This window comes from Calonectris borealis, chromosome 3, assembly GCF_964195595.1.
Source record: "Calonectris borealis chromosome 3, bCalBor7.hap1.2, whole genome shotgun sequence".
Lineage (NCBI taxonomy): Eukaryota > Metazoa > Chordata > Aves > Procellariiformes > Procellariidae > Calonectris > Calonectris borealis.
This window is the reverse complement of record NC_134314.1, coordinates 105,863,417-105,885,161: the sequence shown is the minus strand read 5'-3', so window position 1 is coordinate 105,885,161 and position 21,745 is coordinate 105,863,417. Positions and strand designations below refer to the sequence as shown.

Here is a 21,745-nt window from a genome sequence, read left to right as displayed (position 1 = left end):
GTTATAACTGAAAAAGTGAGTAATTTTTTTAGCACATAATCTTTTCATTATCTTAAAGCTTATCTCAGTATATTAACAAATCTACCGCATCTTCCTACAAACCTGACTTCTCATATAAGCTTAGTCCCATCAGAGCTTCTCCCACACAGATTTTTATGGAATATCGTTGTAGAGGAAATATGTGTAAAAGTCTTGACAAATGTAGTGTCTTATCATGATCTGAAAATTGTTCAACAGATCAGAAGAATATCAATGTTTATTAATTGAAAATAGGCATAGCATTATCAACATATGTGCTCGAAGCCCACAATTAAAAATCATCTTGCGTAACAAATCTGTGAAGTAGCTATGGATTTGTTAATGATATTTTTTGTTTTATATAGCTTGAAAATAAAACATTTTCATATGACAAGGTAACTTATTGTTATTCTGATACTTCATTATGCAGTAGGCAGTGGTGTTAGTTCCAGCTATGAGATGCAAATTTGCTTGACAGTGCTCCTGCTGTCTGTATAAAGGTTAAAAATACACATATAATATTGCTCCTGGCACTTTTGGAAAGGTCTTCAAGTGATGATTTCAGCAATATACAGATTTTCATAATTCTGCATAGAACTGCATCGTTTTACAAATTCACACTGACCTACATTTATTGAACTTTATCAAACTATTGCATTCTGTTTGCATTTTCACTGGCATTCTGTGGTCCTTTGACCAGATAACCATAAAATTATAATATTAACTAAAGTAAAGTGATTCTGAGAAAATCAATAATTAGTATAGTTGCCTGGACTACCCAGAAAGAGTAAGAAATTATTGTGATTTTAAACAGTTCAGACCTCAAATCATAAAATTCCTGCAACATAGGCAGTAAGCAACCTTAGCCTAAAAGGAGATAACCTAAATCGATTTTACCTTCCTGACTATATATCATCCTCCCTGCTCAAATAGAGAATATGGAAGTGAAAATGAAATTAGTGGGACAATACTTTTGGTACACCACTGCATGCCATTTGATTTCACACTACACTGGTGTAGGTGAGAAAGGAATATGACCTGCCATGATAACATCATTTGACTTAATCTATTATATTTGGGAAAAAATGAAATATACGTATAGACTAGCCTAGGATGTAAAACTAGTTTAGAGAGCGCTGTACTTTAAAGGCAAAGTTTTATCAGAACACACATACTACATACTTATGTTAGCTATTTACCATCAGACAGCTTGATTATCCTCAATCTCTTTCTGATTTTTTGAATGAACTTGTTCAGATTTACTGAGCAGAATAGAGAAGCTTTATAACTCCCTTACTCCTCTCTTCCATGATGTATACTCCTGTCTGTATCCTGACAGAATCCCTTGACCAAAATGTTTGATCTCAAGTTGCAGTGAAACAGATGCTCAAAGAGGCAGTCAATTATTAGTGGTAAGAGACCTACCTCAAATGGGTGTCCAAAATTCATACTAATTTTAAATGTGAATGTTTACATCAGTCTATTTGACAACTTAATCATGACACTCTCTTCAAAATCTGGAGGAATAGTACTGCTCTGTCATGGCAGTGCAGTGAACAGGAAACTAATATGATGAAAAAATTAAAATAAATAAAGCTAATGTAGGCATGCAAAAACACCCTGTAGTTTCTATTATTATCAATTTTAGAGAAAGAAATCCATAACACCTTAAAATCCCATTATAATTTGTGCATAATAGAACATACCCTGCCCATCTTTCCTTAATCACATAGTGTACACTGCCAATGGAATTAAGTGACATACCAGTTCAACTGTCAAGGTCCACAATGTGATCAATACACTACGTAGGAAATGTGATGAACATAGCGGTGAAGGGCATACAGTGAATGAATACCTTGTGCAGATCAGGAGATCAGGACACAGCATGTACCAGACGATAGCAAAGAACAGACTGATGTATCCTTCTTATCCTTCCAATTTCCACTGCTATACAATTACTCAAGAAAGTGCAACAGCTTTTCAAAATACTGATTGAAGAGCCAGTTTGTAACTAAAAAGGGAGTATTTTCCCTTATCCATTATACAGAATCTTCTAATTAAGGTTTTAATAGCAACTCATACAGAATTTTTCCTCACATCTATTTAAAACCTACTTTTCTTGGTAATATATAATCTTTTCAAATTATTCCATATTCTGGGAACATGCAAACTTATTAGTCCAAATGTTCTTCCCTTGTGTTTATAAATCCTTAAGCTGAATTTACGTCATACTCATTGGCAGCACAAAATGCTGTGAAGTTAAAAATAATTTTTGTAAAAGGTCTGATTTAAATGATGATGTTTTGTTAGCTTAACTATTTTGATTTAATTAAACTGTAAAACCCACACATTATGGATGGGGCACAAGAGTACCTACAACACTGAAGCTTCAGTTGGCTGAGGAACTGGATCCAAGTATACTGGTTCAACTTCATTTACGCTCAGGTCTATACTAATAAAGCTAAACATAACATGAAAAACGTTTTCACTCCATGACTCTTTGCTATTGACCGCTTTATGGAAAATCAGCCTGCTTGATTAGCTTAAACAGTGAAATTAGTATTTGTGGGCAACAAAGCTGATCTGGCCCAGAATGGATAACAGAGCCCTAAGACAAATTATTCTGATAGCAGTTTAGCAGCAGTGGTCATTTCTAGTACAGCGTCAGAGCTAAGCTGCTACGAGAACAGTCATGTTCTTAATTTTTCCAGCAATATATGAAAAAGGATGTCTAACCACAGCCAAATAACATTGAAAGTTTTCTAGTGAAGATCATGTGAAAGTATCCGTTACCTTTTGGCACTGCAATTCCCAGAAGACTATATATGCTACCATCTGCGCACTAATAACTAGAGGAAAGCATACTGCTATGTTTTGCTACAGTTAAGCTGTTCCCAGTACTAGTATGAACTCATTTAAGCTAACTGTTATCTCTCTGCTGCAGTGCAGGACAATGCAGACATATCTGAATTCCTTTTACTTTAATATATGGTACTTGGCAACATTTACAATATTCAACATTATGTGATTTAGAGAGAAAACATGATGTTATAACTTCTAAAGGTCATCAGCTAAGTTGATGGTACTGCTCTGTCATGGCAGTGCAGTGAACAGGAAACTAATATGGTACCGTAACTAATGGAACCGTAAGAAGAACTGGCGGGGAAGACGACCGGCCTGGCTGAACAGGGAGATTTTGCTGGGACTCAGGAAAAAAAGGAGAGTTTATCACCTTTGGAAGAAGGGGCAGGCAACTCAAGAAGAGTACAGGGATCTTGTTAGGTTGTGCAGAGAGAAAACTAGAATGGCAAAATCCCAGCTAGAATTCAATCTGGTCACTGTCATAAGAGATAACAAAAAATGTTTTTACAAATATATTAACAACAAAAAGAGAGCCAAGGAGAATCTCCATCCTTTATTGGATGCAGAGGGGGGAACATTGCCACCAAGGACAAGGAAAAGGCTGAGGTATTTAACGCCTTCTTTGCCTCAGTCTTTAACAGTCAGACCAGGAAGACAGGGACGGAAAGAAGAATAAACCCCCCATAATCCAAGAGGAAGCAGTTCACGATCTGCTAGGCCACCTGGACACTCACAAGTCTATGGAGCCGGATGGGATCCACCCGAGGGTGCTGAGGGAGCTGGCAGAGGAGCTTGCCAAGCCTCTCTCCATCATTTACCAGCAGTCTTGGCTAACAGGGGAGGTCCCGGATGACTGGAGGCTTGCCAATGTGACGCCTATCTACAAGAAGGGCCGGAAGGAGGATCCGCGGAACTACAGGCCGGTCAGCCTGACCTTGGTGCCGGGGAAGATTATGGAGTGGTTCATCTTGAGGGCGCTCACAAGGTGGACTTCAGTAAAGCCTTTGACACTGTCTCCTACAGCATTCTCCTAGAGAAGCTGGCAGCTCACGGCTTAGACAGGTGCACTCTTCTCTCGGTAAAAAACTGGCTGGACAGCCGAGCCCAGAAAGTTGTGATGAATGGAGTTAAATCCAGTTGGTGGTCGGTCACAAACGGTGTTCCCCAGGGCTCAGTTTTGGGGCCAGTCTTGTTCAATATCTTTATCAATTATCTGGACGAGGGGATCGAGTGCTCCCTCAGTAAGTTTGCAGATGACACCAAGTTGGGCGGGAGTGTTGATCTGCTCGAGGGTAGGAAGGCTCTGCAGAGGGATCTGGACAGGCTGGATCGATGGGCCGAGGTCAATTCTATGAAGTTCAACAAGGCCAAGTGCCGGGTCCTGCACTTCGGCCACAACAACCCCATGCAACGCTACAGGCTTGGGGAAGAGTGGCTGGAAAGCTGCCCAGAGGAAAAGGACCTGGGGGTGCTGGTTGACAGCCGGCTGAACATGAGCCGGCAGTGTGCCCAGGTGGCCAAGATGGCCAATGGCATCCTGGCCTGTATCAGAAATAGTGTGGCCAGCAGGAGTAGGGAGGTGATTATGCACCTGTACTCAGCACTGGTGAGGACGCACCTCGAATCCTGTGTTCAGTTTTGGGCCCCTCACTACAAGAAGGACATTGAGGTGTTGGAGCGTGTCCAGAGAAGGGCAACGAAGCTGGTGAAGGGCCTGGAGCACAAGTCTTATGAGGAGCGGCTGAGGGAACTGGGACTGTTCAGCCTGGAGAAGTGGAGGCTCAGGGGAGACCTCATCGCATTCTACAACTACCTGAAAGGAGGTTGTAGTGAGGTGGGGGTTGGTCTCTTCTCCCAAATAACTAGCGATAAGACGAGGGGAAATGGCCTCAAGTTGCGCCAAGGGAGGTTTAGATTGGACATTAGGAAAAATTTCTTTATTGAAAGGGTAGTCAAGCCTTGGAACAGGCTGCCCAGGGAAGTGGTTGAGTCACCATCCCTGGAAGTATTTAAAAGACATGCAGATGTGGCACTTAGGGACATGGTTTAGTGGGCATGGTGGTGTTGGGTTGACGGTTGGACTCGATGATCTTAGAGGTCTTTTCCAACTTTAATGAGTCTATGATTCTATGATTTTTCTTCTCACGTATTATGAAACAATTTGACTGAGATCTACTGCCTGACTTACATTTTTCACTTACTTTCATATAAAAGTCTGCATATGTTTGCAAATAAAATGGTACACTTTGTTCACATTAAACAGGTTTTACAATGCCAAGGCAGGGGGAGCTTTTCTGTATTGACCCATTACGTACAGCAGAGCAGTAATGCCAAATCTCACAACTTCATAGTGATTTTCACAGTACCTGATGGTTTTCTCATATTCCATATTCATGGAACAGTGTTGCCACTTGAGCACCTACGATGCCATTTTTAATGAAGCATAAAACATTATGAAAGACACAGCAAATGAGTATATTTTTTTATATAGCAAATACAAGTAGTTTGGGAGAGATCTGATGCATTTTTAAATACTGCAGTGCTATTTGTAAGTATGTGATTTCACAGCAGTGGTTAATTACCAAACTGAAATTATCAACTAGATCCCAATTTTCAGAAGTGCTAGGAGATCTTACCTCTTATTGTCTTGAAAACTTTGAAGTAATCAACACCCAAAAAAATCAGGCATTTTTTAGTATGGCATGCAAGAAATTACACTCAGAATTAAAGTCTATTCTCCAAAATTTGGGTTCTACGATATAAACAAGACTACATTTAATTATATATTTAGGCATCCAATTATTCATGCCTAAAGAGTACATCCAACATTAGGTTCTGTTGCCTATGCCTAAGCACATAATTTTCTGATCTGAGTACTAGATCCCTCCTTGAGTAGCTAAGTACAATGCTACATAGTGGTGAGGCCTCCCACCACCAAGTACGGGTAGGCTAATGAGTGCTGCATCATTTTGGGTGCCATGCAGCTGAAAGATCAAATTAGTTTGTTAGATGAGGCTGTAAACATTTTGCAATCAGCTAGTGAATTGGACAAGAAAAGAACAGCCTCCTTGGAGAAAAGAGGTGGAAAATGTTGCTTTTTTGAAATATTTTGTCATATTGATTTGGTTTGAAGGTAGTAGGAACTATGAAGTTCAAGGTAAAACACTGGGATTTAGCTTCACTGTCAAGGATAAACAACTTAATGGATTCATGTAATTATCCCTACAAGGTGAAGAGTCTGAAGAATTTGAAAGGGGGATAATAATAAGTAAAAGTTTTGCACAGCTTAAAAAAATGATGCTCACAGGATGAGGAACTATGGCTTTGAAAGGGGGTATTCTGAGTAGCATTCACAGAAATGAAGAAGCTCTTTTATGATACTGTGATGAAAAGGTTTATAAGTCAATGCATAAGCTGACAATACATCACAAAGAAAAAAATTTTTTTTTTTTCATTTCTTATGCACCATAACTCTGCTGAGTTCTGATGCTGATGGTATTTTAAAGGATGTTTGAAAGCCTGTCCAAAATGGACAGTGCAATGCATAGATACCACACTTCTAATAATAAAACACAACTGTGGTGTGGCTCTTTTTAAAGGTCTTCACCACTGTAGTCTCTATTTCTTCCACATATAATGGGAAACGAGAAAGACAGTCTAGCCTCAAAAGCCTTCCATCAGGCAAGGTAGTGCTAAAGAATGCCTTACTTAGTTTGGTCTTCCTTAATATTCCTGCTATCTCTGAGCATTTTGTTAAATTGTGAGGTATACTACTTATTTAATAAGGAGTTATGAAGTACATGAACAGCTAATGGCAATTTTCTAGTTGCACTCAGACACAGTATCTTACATTATGATAAAAAATATTTGTGGTGTAAAATCAAATGGACTGTTGTGTGCTAATTATGTCTTTTGATTTTCTTTTGTTTCTTTGGAGAACTCAAAAATAAGCTACATTCCAGCATGTTCTGGAAAAGCTGTATGTATAAATTAAGCATTCAGTGATGTATCTGTAGATACACTCACATATGAGCTGGAATATTTGGATAGTATAGAGCAAGTTTAGTTACATAATCATTTGTATATAAATTGTTTTTACAAATAAAAGAAATATCTAATTTTCTAATGTAACACATAAATTTATGCCTTTACATTTTATGCTTCATTATTAAATTAAAAATCGCACGCCAAAAAGACCCATCACCTTGTTTTAATGACAAAATAACTGCTTTAAGTGAGTTGTGTAAATGGCACATAAAATTTGTCATACTTCTAATGACCTAAACAGCTGAAATGACTAATTCTCCAAAAGGCACATGAAAAATATTTATATAATTTTTCATGAGTCTTTAGTCTTCAAGTGGTAGAGCTCTTCCCTGATAACCTAGTATAGCCTGTATATAGATGGCCTGTCATGTCTCTACAATTAGATAAAACCAGAACTGCTATAATTTAATCAGTTACAACCTGAAAATTATATTTTGAAAATCAAGTTTATTAATATGTAATCTTTAGGTAATCATATTTATCCTCCTAATTTACACAATATTTATGATACTCTACATGTCCTTGAAATAGGGAACAGGGACACTACACTATGAAAAAGTGGCCTAGCTGCTGGAGTTCATAAATTTTGTTCAGCTTTGGATGAGTTCAAAGAATTGCCATGTAAGAAAAGCCTTACAGAGGGAATTTATCTGATTATGGCAGTAATAATTACCCAGCTGTTTATTGCAGATAGAGAAATAATTCATGTAGGCAATAGGCCGTGGTGGCAATGACACTCCGCATTTAGTAAATATGCAAACTGTTCACTTCTAATTAACCAAGCTAGAGGATGCCCTTATTAAATGTATAAACTAAAAGTGCCTTCCTGACAAGTGATGAATTGTTACATTGCACAAACTCTTGCCACAGAATTACTGGAGTGAACTTGGGGCTTAACTTCATTAAGAGATCTTGTGGGATAGTTAAATGAGGATGGACAGCATAACAAGACCTACCTGACAGTCAATGATATGTTAGAGCTTAATGAAACTGTACCTCTTCCCCTTTTCTACTTATTTTACAGTGAAGATCCTTCTTCAGACAAAATATAAGACTGTGAAGTCTGTTTATAAAAGACAATACAAAATGCTAAGATTAGTCAGTCTTTGTTTGCAGAAAATGTTTTATGAGCTGTCAGTAATTCTAACAGACTTATTTCAAAATAAAAAATCTATCCAGACACTACAGTTCCTTCAAAGCTCACAGGTAGAAAACTATTGTTATTCCATAATACTATGTTGTCATACCTGTTTTATTCTACCTTCACCAAAAGTAATCAGCTGCACCACAGATTATTTGGTCCAATGAGTAAATGCAAGGATCTCAAATTTCTTTCCACAGTCTCAGATTAAAAATTTTCCTTTGGATACAAGTGAAATAAAGCTTAATGTTTAATCTGTTTCTCATAACGGTGCGCACAGTGCTATGCAAAAATACATGAGAAAATATAGCCTGTAGTTTTTACAGAGTACAATATAACCAGTTACTTATGTTACTTATGTTATTCGTGTTTATCTGAAGAACTTGATCTATATTACACGGGACTAGTTAAAAACATGGTAAGACTGCTTTCACCACTTGCTCAAGAGAGACATGAATAGCATAAGGCGCATGAGGTATGTCTAGCTGAATCTGCACTGGAAATTCAGCTTACTGTGTAATCATAATGGTTCCTACCTTAACCTCTGCACTGCATTTAGAAAGTGCTTTCCTATGGAGTTAAAACAGGGTATTGTCTGCTCTATAGCTTTAGCTATAGTTCATTTTAATTTCATGATCAAACTAAAAAGACAAAAAGTCCATATAAAATGTCTTGTTTTGCAAAATGCATTATCAAAAGCCTACAGGTATATAAGCACGTGCTGTATAAAAGCATATATGTAAATGAAACTATGTTAATATGTATAAAGGTAGGCAAAGGGAAGACCTAAAAATGGACTGACTTGTCAAAGAGGGTTTTTATGCTCTGAACCTGTGAAGAAAGCTGGATTTATGGACAAGACGTTTAAGAAGGAACAACCATCACAAATTGCATGGCTGTAGAGAATATTTTAACCAGATGTAAGTCTCTTTAAAATTTGTTATTTTAAAGCTTTTCTCTGGTCTAACTCCCACTTAAGTTAATATGAGTTAATATGAACAATCTTAATATTGTTCAATGGAAACTAGGTCAAATCACAGAGAAGAATCAAATAACTGGGTTTTTTATATCTTACTCATCCTAACAACATCAGGTTTGTAGCTATGGAAGTACTCTGGGATCCTCAGTGGATTACAGTTCTAAGTTTCCTACAAGATCTAGCAGTTATACCTAAAATCCTCTGGAAAAGGCACAGATGTCTCAAATTATGTGCCCTACCACTCAAAATTAATATTTAAATAAAAGAAAGCATATTTGGCACTTGTCTATATTTCTATGGTTCCCAAAGAAAGCTGACAGGATAAGTTTACATTCAAAAAATTCTAATTGCAGGTAAATAAGTTAAAAAGCATAATGTATTTCCTCTAGATATCTTTGAAGACAAGGAAGAGAAGATGGGTTGAAGATAAATTAGTTAATTAAACATCAAGTGAAAGACAACATTACAAAAATGAGGTTTTTATTGTTGCAAGAATTCCAAGGAGCTGTCTGAAAGGCTTTGGCACTAATTGAAAATAGACTACAGAATCAATTGCTTCTGTAGTCAATGAGGAGGAACATTTTAATTGAATTATAAGACAATATATACATTCTTCAAAATACTTTGACACTTGAGAAAATGGCCAGCACCTGGACTTATCTTTATCAGAAAGGAACAGGCAGATGGAGGCTGAGCAAGTTCTCCTCATATTACTATGACAACAGATGATTTATTTCAAGCCCACTTCATGGAAAATAGCAATACCTCAAAAGTTTTAAGAAGCAAAGTGCTTGCCATGTTAAAAGTAAACAGACCTCAGTAACGCTCTAGTAATCAAGAATAAGCTAGATACTCTTTACTTTTTTCAGTACTACATGCTCAAGCATATTTGCAGAAAAGCTAAACATTGGATTAGATCACCAGCAACATGTAACAGTACTGTATCTCACTCTTCATTAAGATTATAAAAAATTAGACTGCACAAAGGATTTGTGAATATACCTATTGTAAAGGAAGTGATTTTTAGCACTTTGCGTTACCTATTTCCCTGACATTTCTTGAAGACCAAAAAGCTTTAATGATGACTGTGATATTAAATCCTCTGATAGAACAGCTAGTCAAACCTGGATGAAAGTCACACTCTTCAGGCCTCTTCAGGGCCACTCTCAAGGCTTTTTCACTACTAAAGCCAACAACGGAAAATAGAATTTGGTGTCAATCCTCTAAGTGTGTGAAATTCACGATTTATAATCATCACTATTTACATACGCTATGATGCTTGCTAAAGCTAGACTCAGGACTTAGTTTGCTACATTTAAGTCAGTGTTTATTCAATAGCTAAGAAAGCTAAACTACCTGTCTTGATTGCACAAGAACCCCAATGCCAGTACTTTGCCACTGCTTTTTTAGTTTTCTGATACTGCTATCTAACTGAGTTCTGCGCCTAGGGAAAAATTTAAATGGTGCCATTCATCAGTAAATGGAGCACTACATCCCAAAATCTTATCTCAGTTGCACACCTGACATATATCAAAGTTGCTTTAGTGTAGTTTAAAGGCCAGTGTGTAGATAACCTTAGTCAAAGAACTGCAAGTTAATCACACAGTTGGGCAACTGACATCATCCATAAATTCTTCTGATATAATGGCACCAGCATGCTAATTTATGTGAAGTGATGTCCATTTGCTTATCATGGATTGGAAACCGTTTCACATAAAACAAAATTCTAATGCATCATACGGAGTTATAGTCTATGCTAATTATTTTTGGCATATTTCCCCTTGTAACTATTTTGCCAGCTCTTAGAGATGTTAAATGCAGCTTTAAGAATGCTTCAAACCAAGATATTTTCCTTTAAAATTAAATACACTAACTTCACTGAGAAGTAATGGAATTTATTTTAATGCATGCATTTATATATGCAACTACCCAACTGATCCATATTCAGATAGAATACAGTATGCTTGGCATTTATTTAAATACAAATGAATGCTATAGATGAAGATTTATTACTAAAATCTGAATAGCAAAATTTTGTAAAATAAATATTTAAGAACATGTTTCCTACTTGGTTGGTTTAGAACTTCCTAAATCTTGTAATTACCCATTTCACTGTTACACTGAAGCTAAACTGTACAAACGTCAAGAAAAATCTGAGTATGTCCTTATGTAGACAGAGCTCAGGGTTCAAATTCGTTCTTTTGCCATCTGTCAAGGGATTCTTCGAATCACTTCTCAACTTAACTGCTAAGGACTCTACTGGGGACACCAGCAGCCATCACAGTATCTGCAGTAGTGGGAAGTAGTGGGAATGCTGGAGGAAAACCCACCCACTCTTCAGCCAGTCTGGGAGCTAAAGCCTACAGTTACATTCAGTTCATACAAAAACAGCGCCTTAAGTTAGGATAAGCAGTCTGTTAAGTGAGTGCAAACTCACACATAATATGACTATTATTATTTAATTATATTTTAGGTCAATTTCTGTTAAATCAATTTCTGTTAAACTTAATTACATCCCTCTGTGGCTTTAAACTGGGGCAGCTTCTATTAAGTTTACTTTCTCCTGGGGTTTTCACAGTAAAGACAAATGATAAAGGTCTGGCTACTAAATGAGGGCAGCTATTAAATAAGGACGGCTTGTATTAAAGCTGAATGGTAAAGATGTGGCTACTCTTTGAGAAAACCCCTTAGTAAGGGAAGTGTCTTGTATTTCAGAAAAAAAGAGGGCGAAGGAGGAGAGAGAAGGAAACAAACTTTGTTCAATAATTCTTATAAGATACTTTTACAAGAAACTAACAGAAAGTCCAAAGTTTCCTGACAACTTCCTCTGACGTTTCTCTTAGAAACAAGTGAGTGGTAATTTGATACAGGTTCCTCCTTAATGCAAGAGGAGAAAATAAAGCACAACCCCTTGTTCTGGAGACCAAGAAGTAAAAATGTATCTCAGAAGGACTTGCAATGTGATTTCCAGTAGTTGTTGATAAATAAAAATTCTGTCAGTATTATTCTAGAAGATAAGACTGACAACAATACATTGTAGTTCAGTTTAGGATTATGTCATAACTCCAGAAAGAATACAGTTTAAACAAACTTTTGCAATTATAAACTTCTAGTGTGTATTTTGTTGGGTTGTTTGGTTTTCTTTTTGGGTGGGGGGTGGGTTATACCACTCTGGAGTTCTTAAAATCAGTCTCTGTTTTACTGTGGTTCTATTGCTATTTGTGGAGAAACTTGGTTCTTTACTAGCACTGACACTGCACTAATGCATATATTCTGATGAATACAGCTATAAGACAAATAAGAAAAAATGCATTACTTCATGTATCATGTTGTGTTGTTTTGTGGTGTTCTAGAGATGTTAAACACTCAAAGCCAGCCTAATCTGAGTGCACAAGTGTATTAGCAGCTCTGCCTGCCAACATGTAAATTTCCATAATGCTGATGCTGGAATAAACCCCAACCATTTCATAAATGCACTCCTTTAATTTCAGACAATTCCTGGTGTTTTTTACAATGAACAATAATTTTATATACACAAAATGTTTATGAACAATGAGGTTATACTCTTCCACATTTGATGTGATGGCTGATGAAAATACGGAGAGAATCTCTCCTCCACCTTGTTCAGTATTCCTGGGAAGAAAAATAGTTGGGCCACCTTGGGGCCAAAGTAGTTGGCAGCAACTTAGCCCAATGACAGGAAAAATGTGTTTGGCTGAGGGCCTACACTTGATCTTCACTAAACATCTGTTAGATTTCATAAAAAGAATGTTGAAGATAATATACATATTAGTTTTCAAATATACTCCAGTAAGAGATTAGTGCAGTGATTCTTGATTGCACTTGAGAACTGACGCGTTTTTAAAACTGAAACGATACGAGCCATTTGACTAAATTCGCTTAAAAATTCTTTCTAAACATTTTTTTTAATCTGAAAGATGGAGTTTTTAACCTGAAAGACATATATTTCTGTGAACTCCACAAGGCAGAACTCAAATTAGCAGAATATCAATCTATCAGTTTCCAGGTAAGAGCTCACACATACCAACTTTGACACATTTTGATGTACCTGAAATCATACTGCTCACTTGTTAAAGAAAAACAGCACAAAAGTATTTCTTGATTAAAATACCTATCCAATGCATAGGCTTTATGGTTTTTAATGACCTGGAACAAATACTAGGAAATTTGATGAATGTGTCAAAGTACTGAGAGACAAAGATTTTTGTAGTCCTCCAAAATTAGATGTACCCAGCAGAGATCTGTTGTGGGTGTGGGGAAATAAAATACAAAGCTCCCATCAATCTGTGTTCAGTACAGCAGGAATACCACCTGCTATCTTGTTTTGTTCACACACATCAAAGGTCAATCTAACTGACACGTTATGCGCCTTTTTCTAGGTTTAGGCAGGGAATGGAGAGGAGTGATAGAACTATTATGAACACAGAAGGAGGTTGTGTCTCTGCAGTTCACCCAGTTATATTCATTTTAGACCTGAAAAGTTATGGCTTCATTTACTTTCCAAGATTTGGTCTAGTCTTCCTAGGATTCTACTTTTTCAAGAAGAGAACATGTTTCAAGGATTTCAGAACAAGAAGGTATAGTTGAAGAGATGACAGACTTTTGAAGTCTGGTTTTGCTGAGTTATGATCTAACTTTCTGCATGGAATACATTTAAATGAATAGTAACGAGAGATTGGAAATAGGCGGTTATCAGTATGCTTCATTACATGTAACAATGTAATGCACGAGTTATAATGCTATGACAAAGAGGATGTAGCATCAGCTATAATTGTGGAAAAATAATATAAATTCATAAGCAGCATCCAGAAAAATTGGATAATTCTTTCTTTCATATATAACTTGCATATGCTGTTTTCAGTAACAGTCTTCTGGTTGAATTGTCTTTGCCATGTGATCTAGATGAGACTTCCAGAAACACTTTTTCACTAGACTCCCTTATATTTCTATGCTTCAGAAAGCAAAGATTTTTCTCAGGCTTTCTGAACAGCAAAAACTGGATGGATTTTGTTCAACATCCCTTCACTTACAATGAGAGAGTAATGATCATGCTCACCCAGTATTTTGCCTGTTTGTTTCTGCTGTTATCTGAAGAAATAGTAGTGGATCAGGACATCAAATGTGCTGGAGGGAAATAATTGCCTCTATTTTAGAGAGCTTTCAACTTAAGTACAGGGAAAGACAAGGGGCAGATAGGAGAAATAGAGTAGGAACATAAAGCAACAACAATTCTAGCCAGAAATCTAATAGGCAAATGAATCTCTTCCGTAACTATGAAGAGTCTGCTTCACAATGTCCACACCAGTATTTTTCACAATTAATATTCATAGTATGGTTCATGCATGTAACTTAGATCCAAATCTGCACTTTTATTCATTGTTAATAATCAATTTTCAAAACAAATTATGAAAAGAAAATTTTTTTAGCTTGTGTACGCTGGGAAAAAAAAATCTAGTTCAATAAACTGTATTTAGGGCATAATAATCTATGAGTTCTGAAGCTGAAGAGCCAAATTCAGTTTTCTTAAACCAGTATAAACCCAGAATACATCTAATTAATTCAAAGAAATTATTTTGGATTCATAACAGTATAAATGAGAACAGAATGTGGCACAACATGCATAGGCTTAGGATAAAGAGAATGATGACTGATATATATATATTTGATAATAAAGGGGATCCTACACTCAAAGAAATATTTTAATTTTAAGTGCCATAAACTTTTTACAGATAAAAGAAGAGGAAATGAATGCTTTACCACATGGAATTTTTATCTTTACCTGACAATCTCGTTATTCACAGAAATGGCTTCCAGGTATTTCTTCAATGCATAATAATTATGGATATATTTCCGAACGTAATAGCCTCGCCACCTTTTCTGAATCTAGAGGAAATAAATATTTGCTTAGTATATTTCAAATCAAAAGTTTGCATGCACATCGAATATCTGTTGTATTTCTCAAATAATATAATTTCCTTAAAAGTGGTATCAAGTGGAAGCACCAATATGTTTCAACGAAGAAAATGAGGGTAGGACGTAACATATTGTAATTAAATGGTGATATGAATTTACTATTAAATGCGAACATTTAAAAAATAATGTCAAGTTTTAAACCACTGTTTATATTGGGATGTGCAATGAAAAGAAGTGTCTGCTACTGCCAGTGGCATTGCTCTAAGAAAGAACGGTAAAAAACAGACAACAGAAGTGGTGTCTTTTCTTAGGTACAACATGCATTCCCTACTGAGTCACAACCTCACCAATATCTTCTGCTACACTCTTACCTTTATGCTCTGGATATAATCTAAACTGAATAGAAGCCTTCCCAGTAACTCAATGAATCAAACTTTCCGGAAACATCATTTACAAATTGCAGTTCTTTCATCTCCAATATAAGATGATGCATGTCTACTTGTTGCACATTAATTATAATCTTCTCACAAAATACTATTCCTCCTGTGTAACAGGTAAAGCTTAAACTGGAAAAGGAAACTTATTTATCAGTAGCTAGTCCCAAAGTTGTATTAAGAATAGAAATTAGTTACCAACCTCCACCTGAAAGGATTCATATTTTGGCGCATTTTAAAAAGCATCAGTTAAAAAAAAAAAAAGAAAGGAAAAAAAAACCGCTTAGTCTAGCCTGACTTTCCCCGAGAATTTATTTCAACAAAACAGTTTAAACTTTCTCTGATACTGAAAAATTCTAATCACGATGTTTTTGAAATTATTACAGGTTTACTGCCTATCCCTTTCATGGGAAGGGAAAGTAAATATTCATTAGGTAAAAAATTATCAGCACTGCCATTTGGTTCGCCATATTTATCCCTATGCCATGACATGTACAGGCGGAAGACATAACTTGCTCTATTCAGTCATGCTGAGGGCTGCTCTCACACCTCATTTTCTTTCCCGTAAGAGGCCAGTGTATCCTAGATCAATACGTGTGAAAACATTCCTCTGTTCTCAGTGTCTAGTTCCTCTCTTTTTACATTCTTCCATCCTTGAACTTATTTATCGTCCTGCAAAATATTCTTTACTTCCTTCCTTGCATTTTGTCTCCTTTTTTTCTCAATATGTTTCTAAATTAATCTCCAAATTTCTATCTTCTAGTCTGCATTACCTTCACTCCTGCTCCAACTTTCATCTCTTTGACCTTTACAGCTTTGAAATCTTAAGAGACATAACAGCTGAAAGGTAGAATCTACATTAAAAAAGCAAGAAGATTGAGGTCTTATGACCCAGAAGCAACTCCAAGGTGAGAAGCTACTCACCTTCACTAAGTGTATTGAAGAGAAGAATGTTGTAATTTGCCAAGAGCTCTCCTTTTCCTGTGGGCCTCTGGCTACTAGACTTTACAAGAACTTAAACTCTTCAGTGTATCTACAGGGAATGTTTTTCTTTTTTCCTTTACACCAACCCTTCTCTTTCCAGAACCAAGGTATGACTTGGTCAGTGGAGTGCAATCCATATGTTTGTGTTGTGGTTTTTTCCTTACTCTATCTCTTATTCCAAAGAAGCATGTAAAAAAAAGGAAAAAAAGAGTATCATGTTTTGTTGTTGATTCAGGAAGAAGGCAAGGGAAAAAAATCTGCCTGTTGCCCACACTATCGATCCACCTTTGCACCCAGTGACTTCAGAGTCTATATCATCAAGTGTTGGGAGCGCTCTTCAGTAATAGGAAAAATTCTCTACTTCTTCCAGTTTCCTTGCAGTCCAACTCTGTACCACTGTGATAACTGACAAAATTTATAGCAACTTTCCATCTCCTGCCATTTCCTGAGCTGAAAACAGTAACACACTGGAGCCATCTATAAGCAGACTAACTAAGGCACGGCTACATATTTTCATACTTTGTCTTTGGTATCATTTTGCAATCACAAAAGCCAAAACACTATTCTTTAAAGTTAAAACTAGCATTCAGTCTCAACTGATGGCACCTTGTTGTACAGTTGTAATTCTCTCTTCACATGAGATTTAACAAGAGAAACGAAAGCTTTCAGTAAGTCTTTTAGTGATGTGTCACCAAGAAAATAAAATTATGCACTAAAGCTCTTAGGAGTAAGAGGATATTCACTTTTAGTGTTAGTACACTCTTCTATTTCCCCTTTGTGCATCACCGTGTATTTTCCTCTCTTCTCAAGTAAGACTCAGGACTAATTTTAAAAGTTGGTATTTTCTTTTACCTATGTGTTGTTATTTGTTTGGGTTTTTTTGAATAAAAAGGGTTTGGACCTCTAGACATTGTTACATTATGAATAAATAATAGTTATGTGAGCAGCTGAACACAGGATCAAGAAAGGTTAAGCACTAGACATGCTTCTTTGCACTAGGTGATAGTAAATTTCATACTCTTTGCAACTCCACTCTCTCGTACACAAGCTTATTGGGTTAAAAAGGGATAGAGAAAGAGCAAAGAATGAGTATGCCTTCAGAGACCTGGGATTAAGCAAAATCCTTTGCATGTGAATAAGGATCTTAGCTTTGTTTTTCTATTTGGCTTCGAAATTTCTCAACAAGAGCAACTTGGCTCCCATATAGCTGTGTGCTCATTAATGCAGGATTATGGTCCCTTTGAAACTCTTTCTGACAGTCTTCACCTCACAGTTATAAATGCAGAACTGAATATTTGTGGGTTGAAGGATCAAAACTCAAACTGAAAGACAAAAGACTCAAATTGTATAAAGCTATAATTATCTCCAATGGGCTCAGTGCACCAATTAAACGCCGCATTCTACCTTTATTTACACCGCTTTCTATTCAGAATGACCTCACAGATTTCAACTGAATGAAACATAAGTAAGAAAAACTGCACTATGTCTCAAATTATTTTATGCTGGATTTCTGTTTCCCTAATACTGTACGTCAGAGATCACAAAACTGAAGACTAATCTTTTTGGAAAAGAACATTTTACACAAAGCTTCTGATGATGTTCATGTTTTCAATGCGCAAGTTCTAAATGTTTGCTTTTATAAGGAAGTATAATGTGTTACGACTATATTTCTTTTTAATTCCAAGGTGAATGTTTGAAAAATTCTTGAAAAAAAGAGACAAGTGTGTATGCCCTTCAAAGTAATTAGCAAGTTTCAACAGTGATTGGTACAAAACAATTATTGTCATTGATCAGCACTGAACAGATAATTTTAAACAAAGTCATTGTGTGCTCAGCAGATTACAGCTTGTTAACGGGCAAGTTCTAAATGACCTCTTAAGCTAGTCAAATCAATGATGCATATTCCTCATTAAGTAACATCAAAATGTAAGTGGTCTTATAAATAATGTTTATTTTAAGCACTAAAACAAATGGCAAAACCTTGATATACCAAAAGCCATCTGCTCATGGAAATTTTTTTTTCCATAGGATTACTTTTGTTGCTGAAAATTTATAGCAACCTTAAATCTTTTAAGAGAGAGAATCATATTCTGACCTAGTACTCAAAACTGAAATTGATTAAAAGGAGTTCTCTGATTTTAATTTTAAAAGGTGAAACTGGTAGTTCTGGTTACAACTAAATGCAATCCATGGAGACAGAGATGTAGACTGACTTCGAAACTATGAGCATGTGTACGCCCTCAATGATACTTCAACTGCCAAAATCGAAAGTGCCTTTCTAATCAGTGACTATAAATGGAAATAAATATTTTACTAATACTATGAGGCAAAAATAAGTGATTAAATATAAAAACATACACAGTTATTGTTATATTTTCAGAACACTGAAATATATTAATCATGAATCAAGCTCACAACATGTGAATACAAGGCACTGTTGGCTTAGGAAACCTAAAGTCTGGCCATATATCTTCTGTGCAGAAACCCAACAAGCCTTATGGTCTATTGTCCTGGACCTTGGTTAGATCTTAAAAAAACAGATGACAGCAAAAAAAAAAAAAAAACATTTGGTGTTTCAGAATGGTGGCATTCGAAATCTGCTCTGCAGATATGGCTGCATGAGATTTAGACAGAGGAGAATTGGATTCTGACATTTGCAACTAAATAAAGATATGTTCTATTGTTTTCTACTGATTTAAATTTCCATTAAAGAAAAGGACATGACTGAAAAAATGGTACTTGGAAGATTTATATCACCTAATGATTCAACATTATATTTCCATTACAAATGAATAGGAACACATTCAATTTCTTTTAAAAATGAAAGACCAAATGCAAAACTCCACTTGACTAGAATACATAATAACCTCTGAAATTTGGTCTTCAAATGCCTTATAAAAGTACACAGCCAACTTTTAAGAGCTGATTTGCATCTTGTGTTTTCTTACTGATTTCAGCTGCATGAGTATACAGCATTTATCCACTGTGGAATACTTTCAAACTAGCTAACTAAGGAATAAACTAAAACAAAAAAAAGTGCGTTTCTGAGGAATTAGATTGCTGTTAAACACCTTCAGCTCTCTAACATGCACCAAATGTAAGATTCTATTTTGTGCCTTTCAGAGAACCAGCACCAAGTCAAAAACCTGATGGGAACACATCTCTTGAGTCTGAGTTATTCTGGAGCCAGAAAGGCCACAAAATTAAAATCCATTTTGGGAATCTTCCTACTTTACAGGAGTTTCCTTGGGTTACTCTCCATTCCCACCACATTTGGTAGCATTCAAAAGGTAAGATGCCTCCCTAAAAAGATATAGGCCTCTAAAGTAAAGCAGGTTTATTCCACAAGATAAAAGAATTAAGTAAAATAAAAAGATTTCATCCCAAGAATTATCTCATGACCTCCCCATGTTTGTTTTACATATTTGTTTAAGTGCAGTTCCAAAGTTCAGGAAAAAAATGCTAATTTCTAGTTAAATATATTTTGCAGTTTTCCCCATAACAAACATCATTTGCTGTATATTTATTAAAGTTCAAGGACTGTTTATACTCTTCTTCATCTGGCAAAACTCACTCATAATATCATCAATGAGATCAGTGCAGTTCCACCTCTACATTTAGGCAATGAAATTGTGCTGTGCTCTCTGAGTAACTCTTTTGAGATTCAATATATCAAATGTCATGTACTAACAAAAGAAAAAGCACAGCCACATCAATGAACATAAAAGTCCTATAGTTTGTCAGAATTGTAAATATATGCCTACATTTGTAAAAATACTCTAAGATAGAATGTTTGGGGGTTTTATCAGTATCGTATATGGTAAGGTACAATGAATATTTAAATGGGGCAAGACACATGCAGATGCCTTAAATTCAGCTGCAGTTTTCAAATACACCCTGACTACTGAGTGTAACTTTAATTTTTAACTATGTACTATTTCCCGCTGTTGCCATCAGCATATCAATCAAGTGTATATTATTCTGGTTTGCTCATTTTATCAAAAGCAAATTCGGAGCACAATTGACTTTTCATTTGTTTAACAAGTGAAGAAATATTTACCCTGACAGCCATTTCATTGTAGAAATTCATCTTCATAATAAAATATGCTGTCTGTGAATCAAAGAAAAAAAAAGATGGCATATATTTCAGTTACACAAAGACAGTGCTCCTATTTTTACATATAAAAGATAAGAATCTTTATACATAATACATAATAAGAGTTCTAGGCTTAGGGAGAATAAAATCAAACTTTGTATTGAAGAGATAGGCTTCCTAATACATAATGCAGGCTTAACCAGAAAAATCTATGGTAGTCAAACTAGGAGCTAATGGAGATATATGATCATAAAATGCTCTCCGCTGAGTTTGATAATCAATGGTGCTCTACTGAGAGTAGAATAACAAAGCAGAAATATTCACAAGTGCTGGTGACACGTAGTATTGTATGATTTATTCACTGGGGTTCTTTTAGCCAAAACTCACAGAAACATAAAAGGAATTCATATTTCAAGACGTCTGGTTTAATGAAAAATTCAAAGAAATGCTGTCTTCAGTCGAAATCGTTCAAGGATACGGATGCAGTGATGGAGCAAAATTGTGCCTTGCAACCATCTGTACTAAATGTTATGTACTTAGCTGCCTCCCGAGTAATCCTTGGGAATTTTGTTTCATTTAATATTCATTTTAACATCATAAAATCATAAATACAATGATACCATGTTACAGTGAATCCCCTGATATAGAAAACATTTCCTGAAGTCCTGGTTTCCTTCCAATAAAGTAGAATTCCTCTCATAGTGAACGAATCCCCTATTATACTAAGCAATCACTTGGCAGCATAGGTTATTTTAATGGATACATCACTTTAAACTAAGCTTTCACATCTGTTCCGCCCTCTAATTACAAATGCAAAATGAACATAATTCACAATTGTATCATAAAAAGTAAAATATAAGTACTTTGAATGCAAGAGTATGTCCTTTATTTAGCACAACATGCAGCTTTTATGTGTTTCTCATGTTTTAGACACAAATCAAAGGCAAAAGTGCTTTCCCCTGATATAGTGATTTTCTCCCCCATGGCAAACAGGAATTCACTATAAAAGGGTTTCACTGTAATTAGTGTTATTTGAATTGCCTAGTCTGATCCAAAGCAAATTGTCTGTGGAGAGCAGCAGGACTGGATTATTTATCAACAGTCTGGGCAATTAAGAAACAGTTGGCTGCAATATGTTATTTACAAATGAACACAATGATGCTACTTCATTTTAAATTCTCTTTCTTCATTACGTTAAGCAAGGCATAATTCCTACAGTTTAATTAAGGTGCATTTTAAATGCATACTTT

At 35.9% G+C, this 21,745-nt stretch overlaps 1 protein-coding gene across 1 annotated transcript in view; it reads right to left on the bottom strand.

The window, feature by feature from the left end:
• Positions 1–21,745, bottom strand: part of SPATA17 (spermatogenesis associated 17) — a 95,379-nt gene that overhangs the window by 59,593 nt on the left and 14,041 nt on the right. Inside the window, exons 4-5 of the mRNA XM_075147096.1 lie at positions 20,460–20,510; positions 14,848–14,951 (exon numbers count right to left, since the gene is read on the bottom strand). Of these exons, the coding sequence (XP_075003197.1) occupies positions 14,848–14,951; positions 20,460–20,510 (155 nt within the window). The remainder of the gene's footprint in view (positions 1–14,847; positions 14,952–20,459; positions 20,511–21,745) is intronic.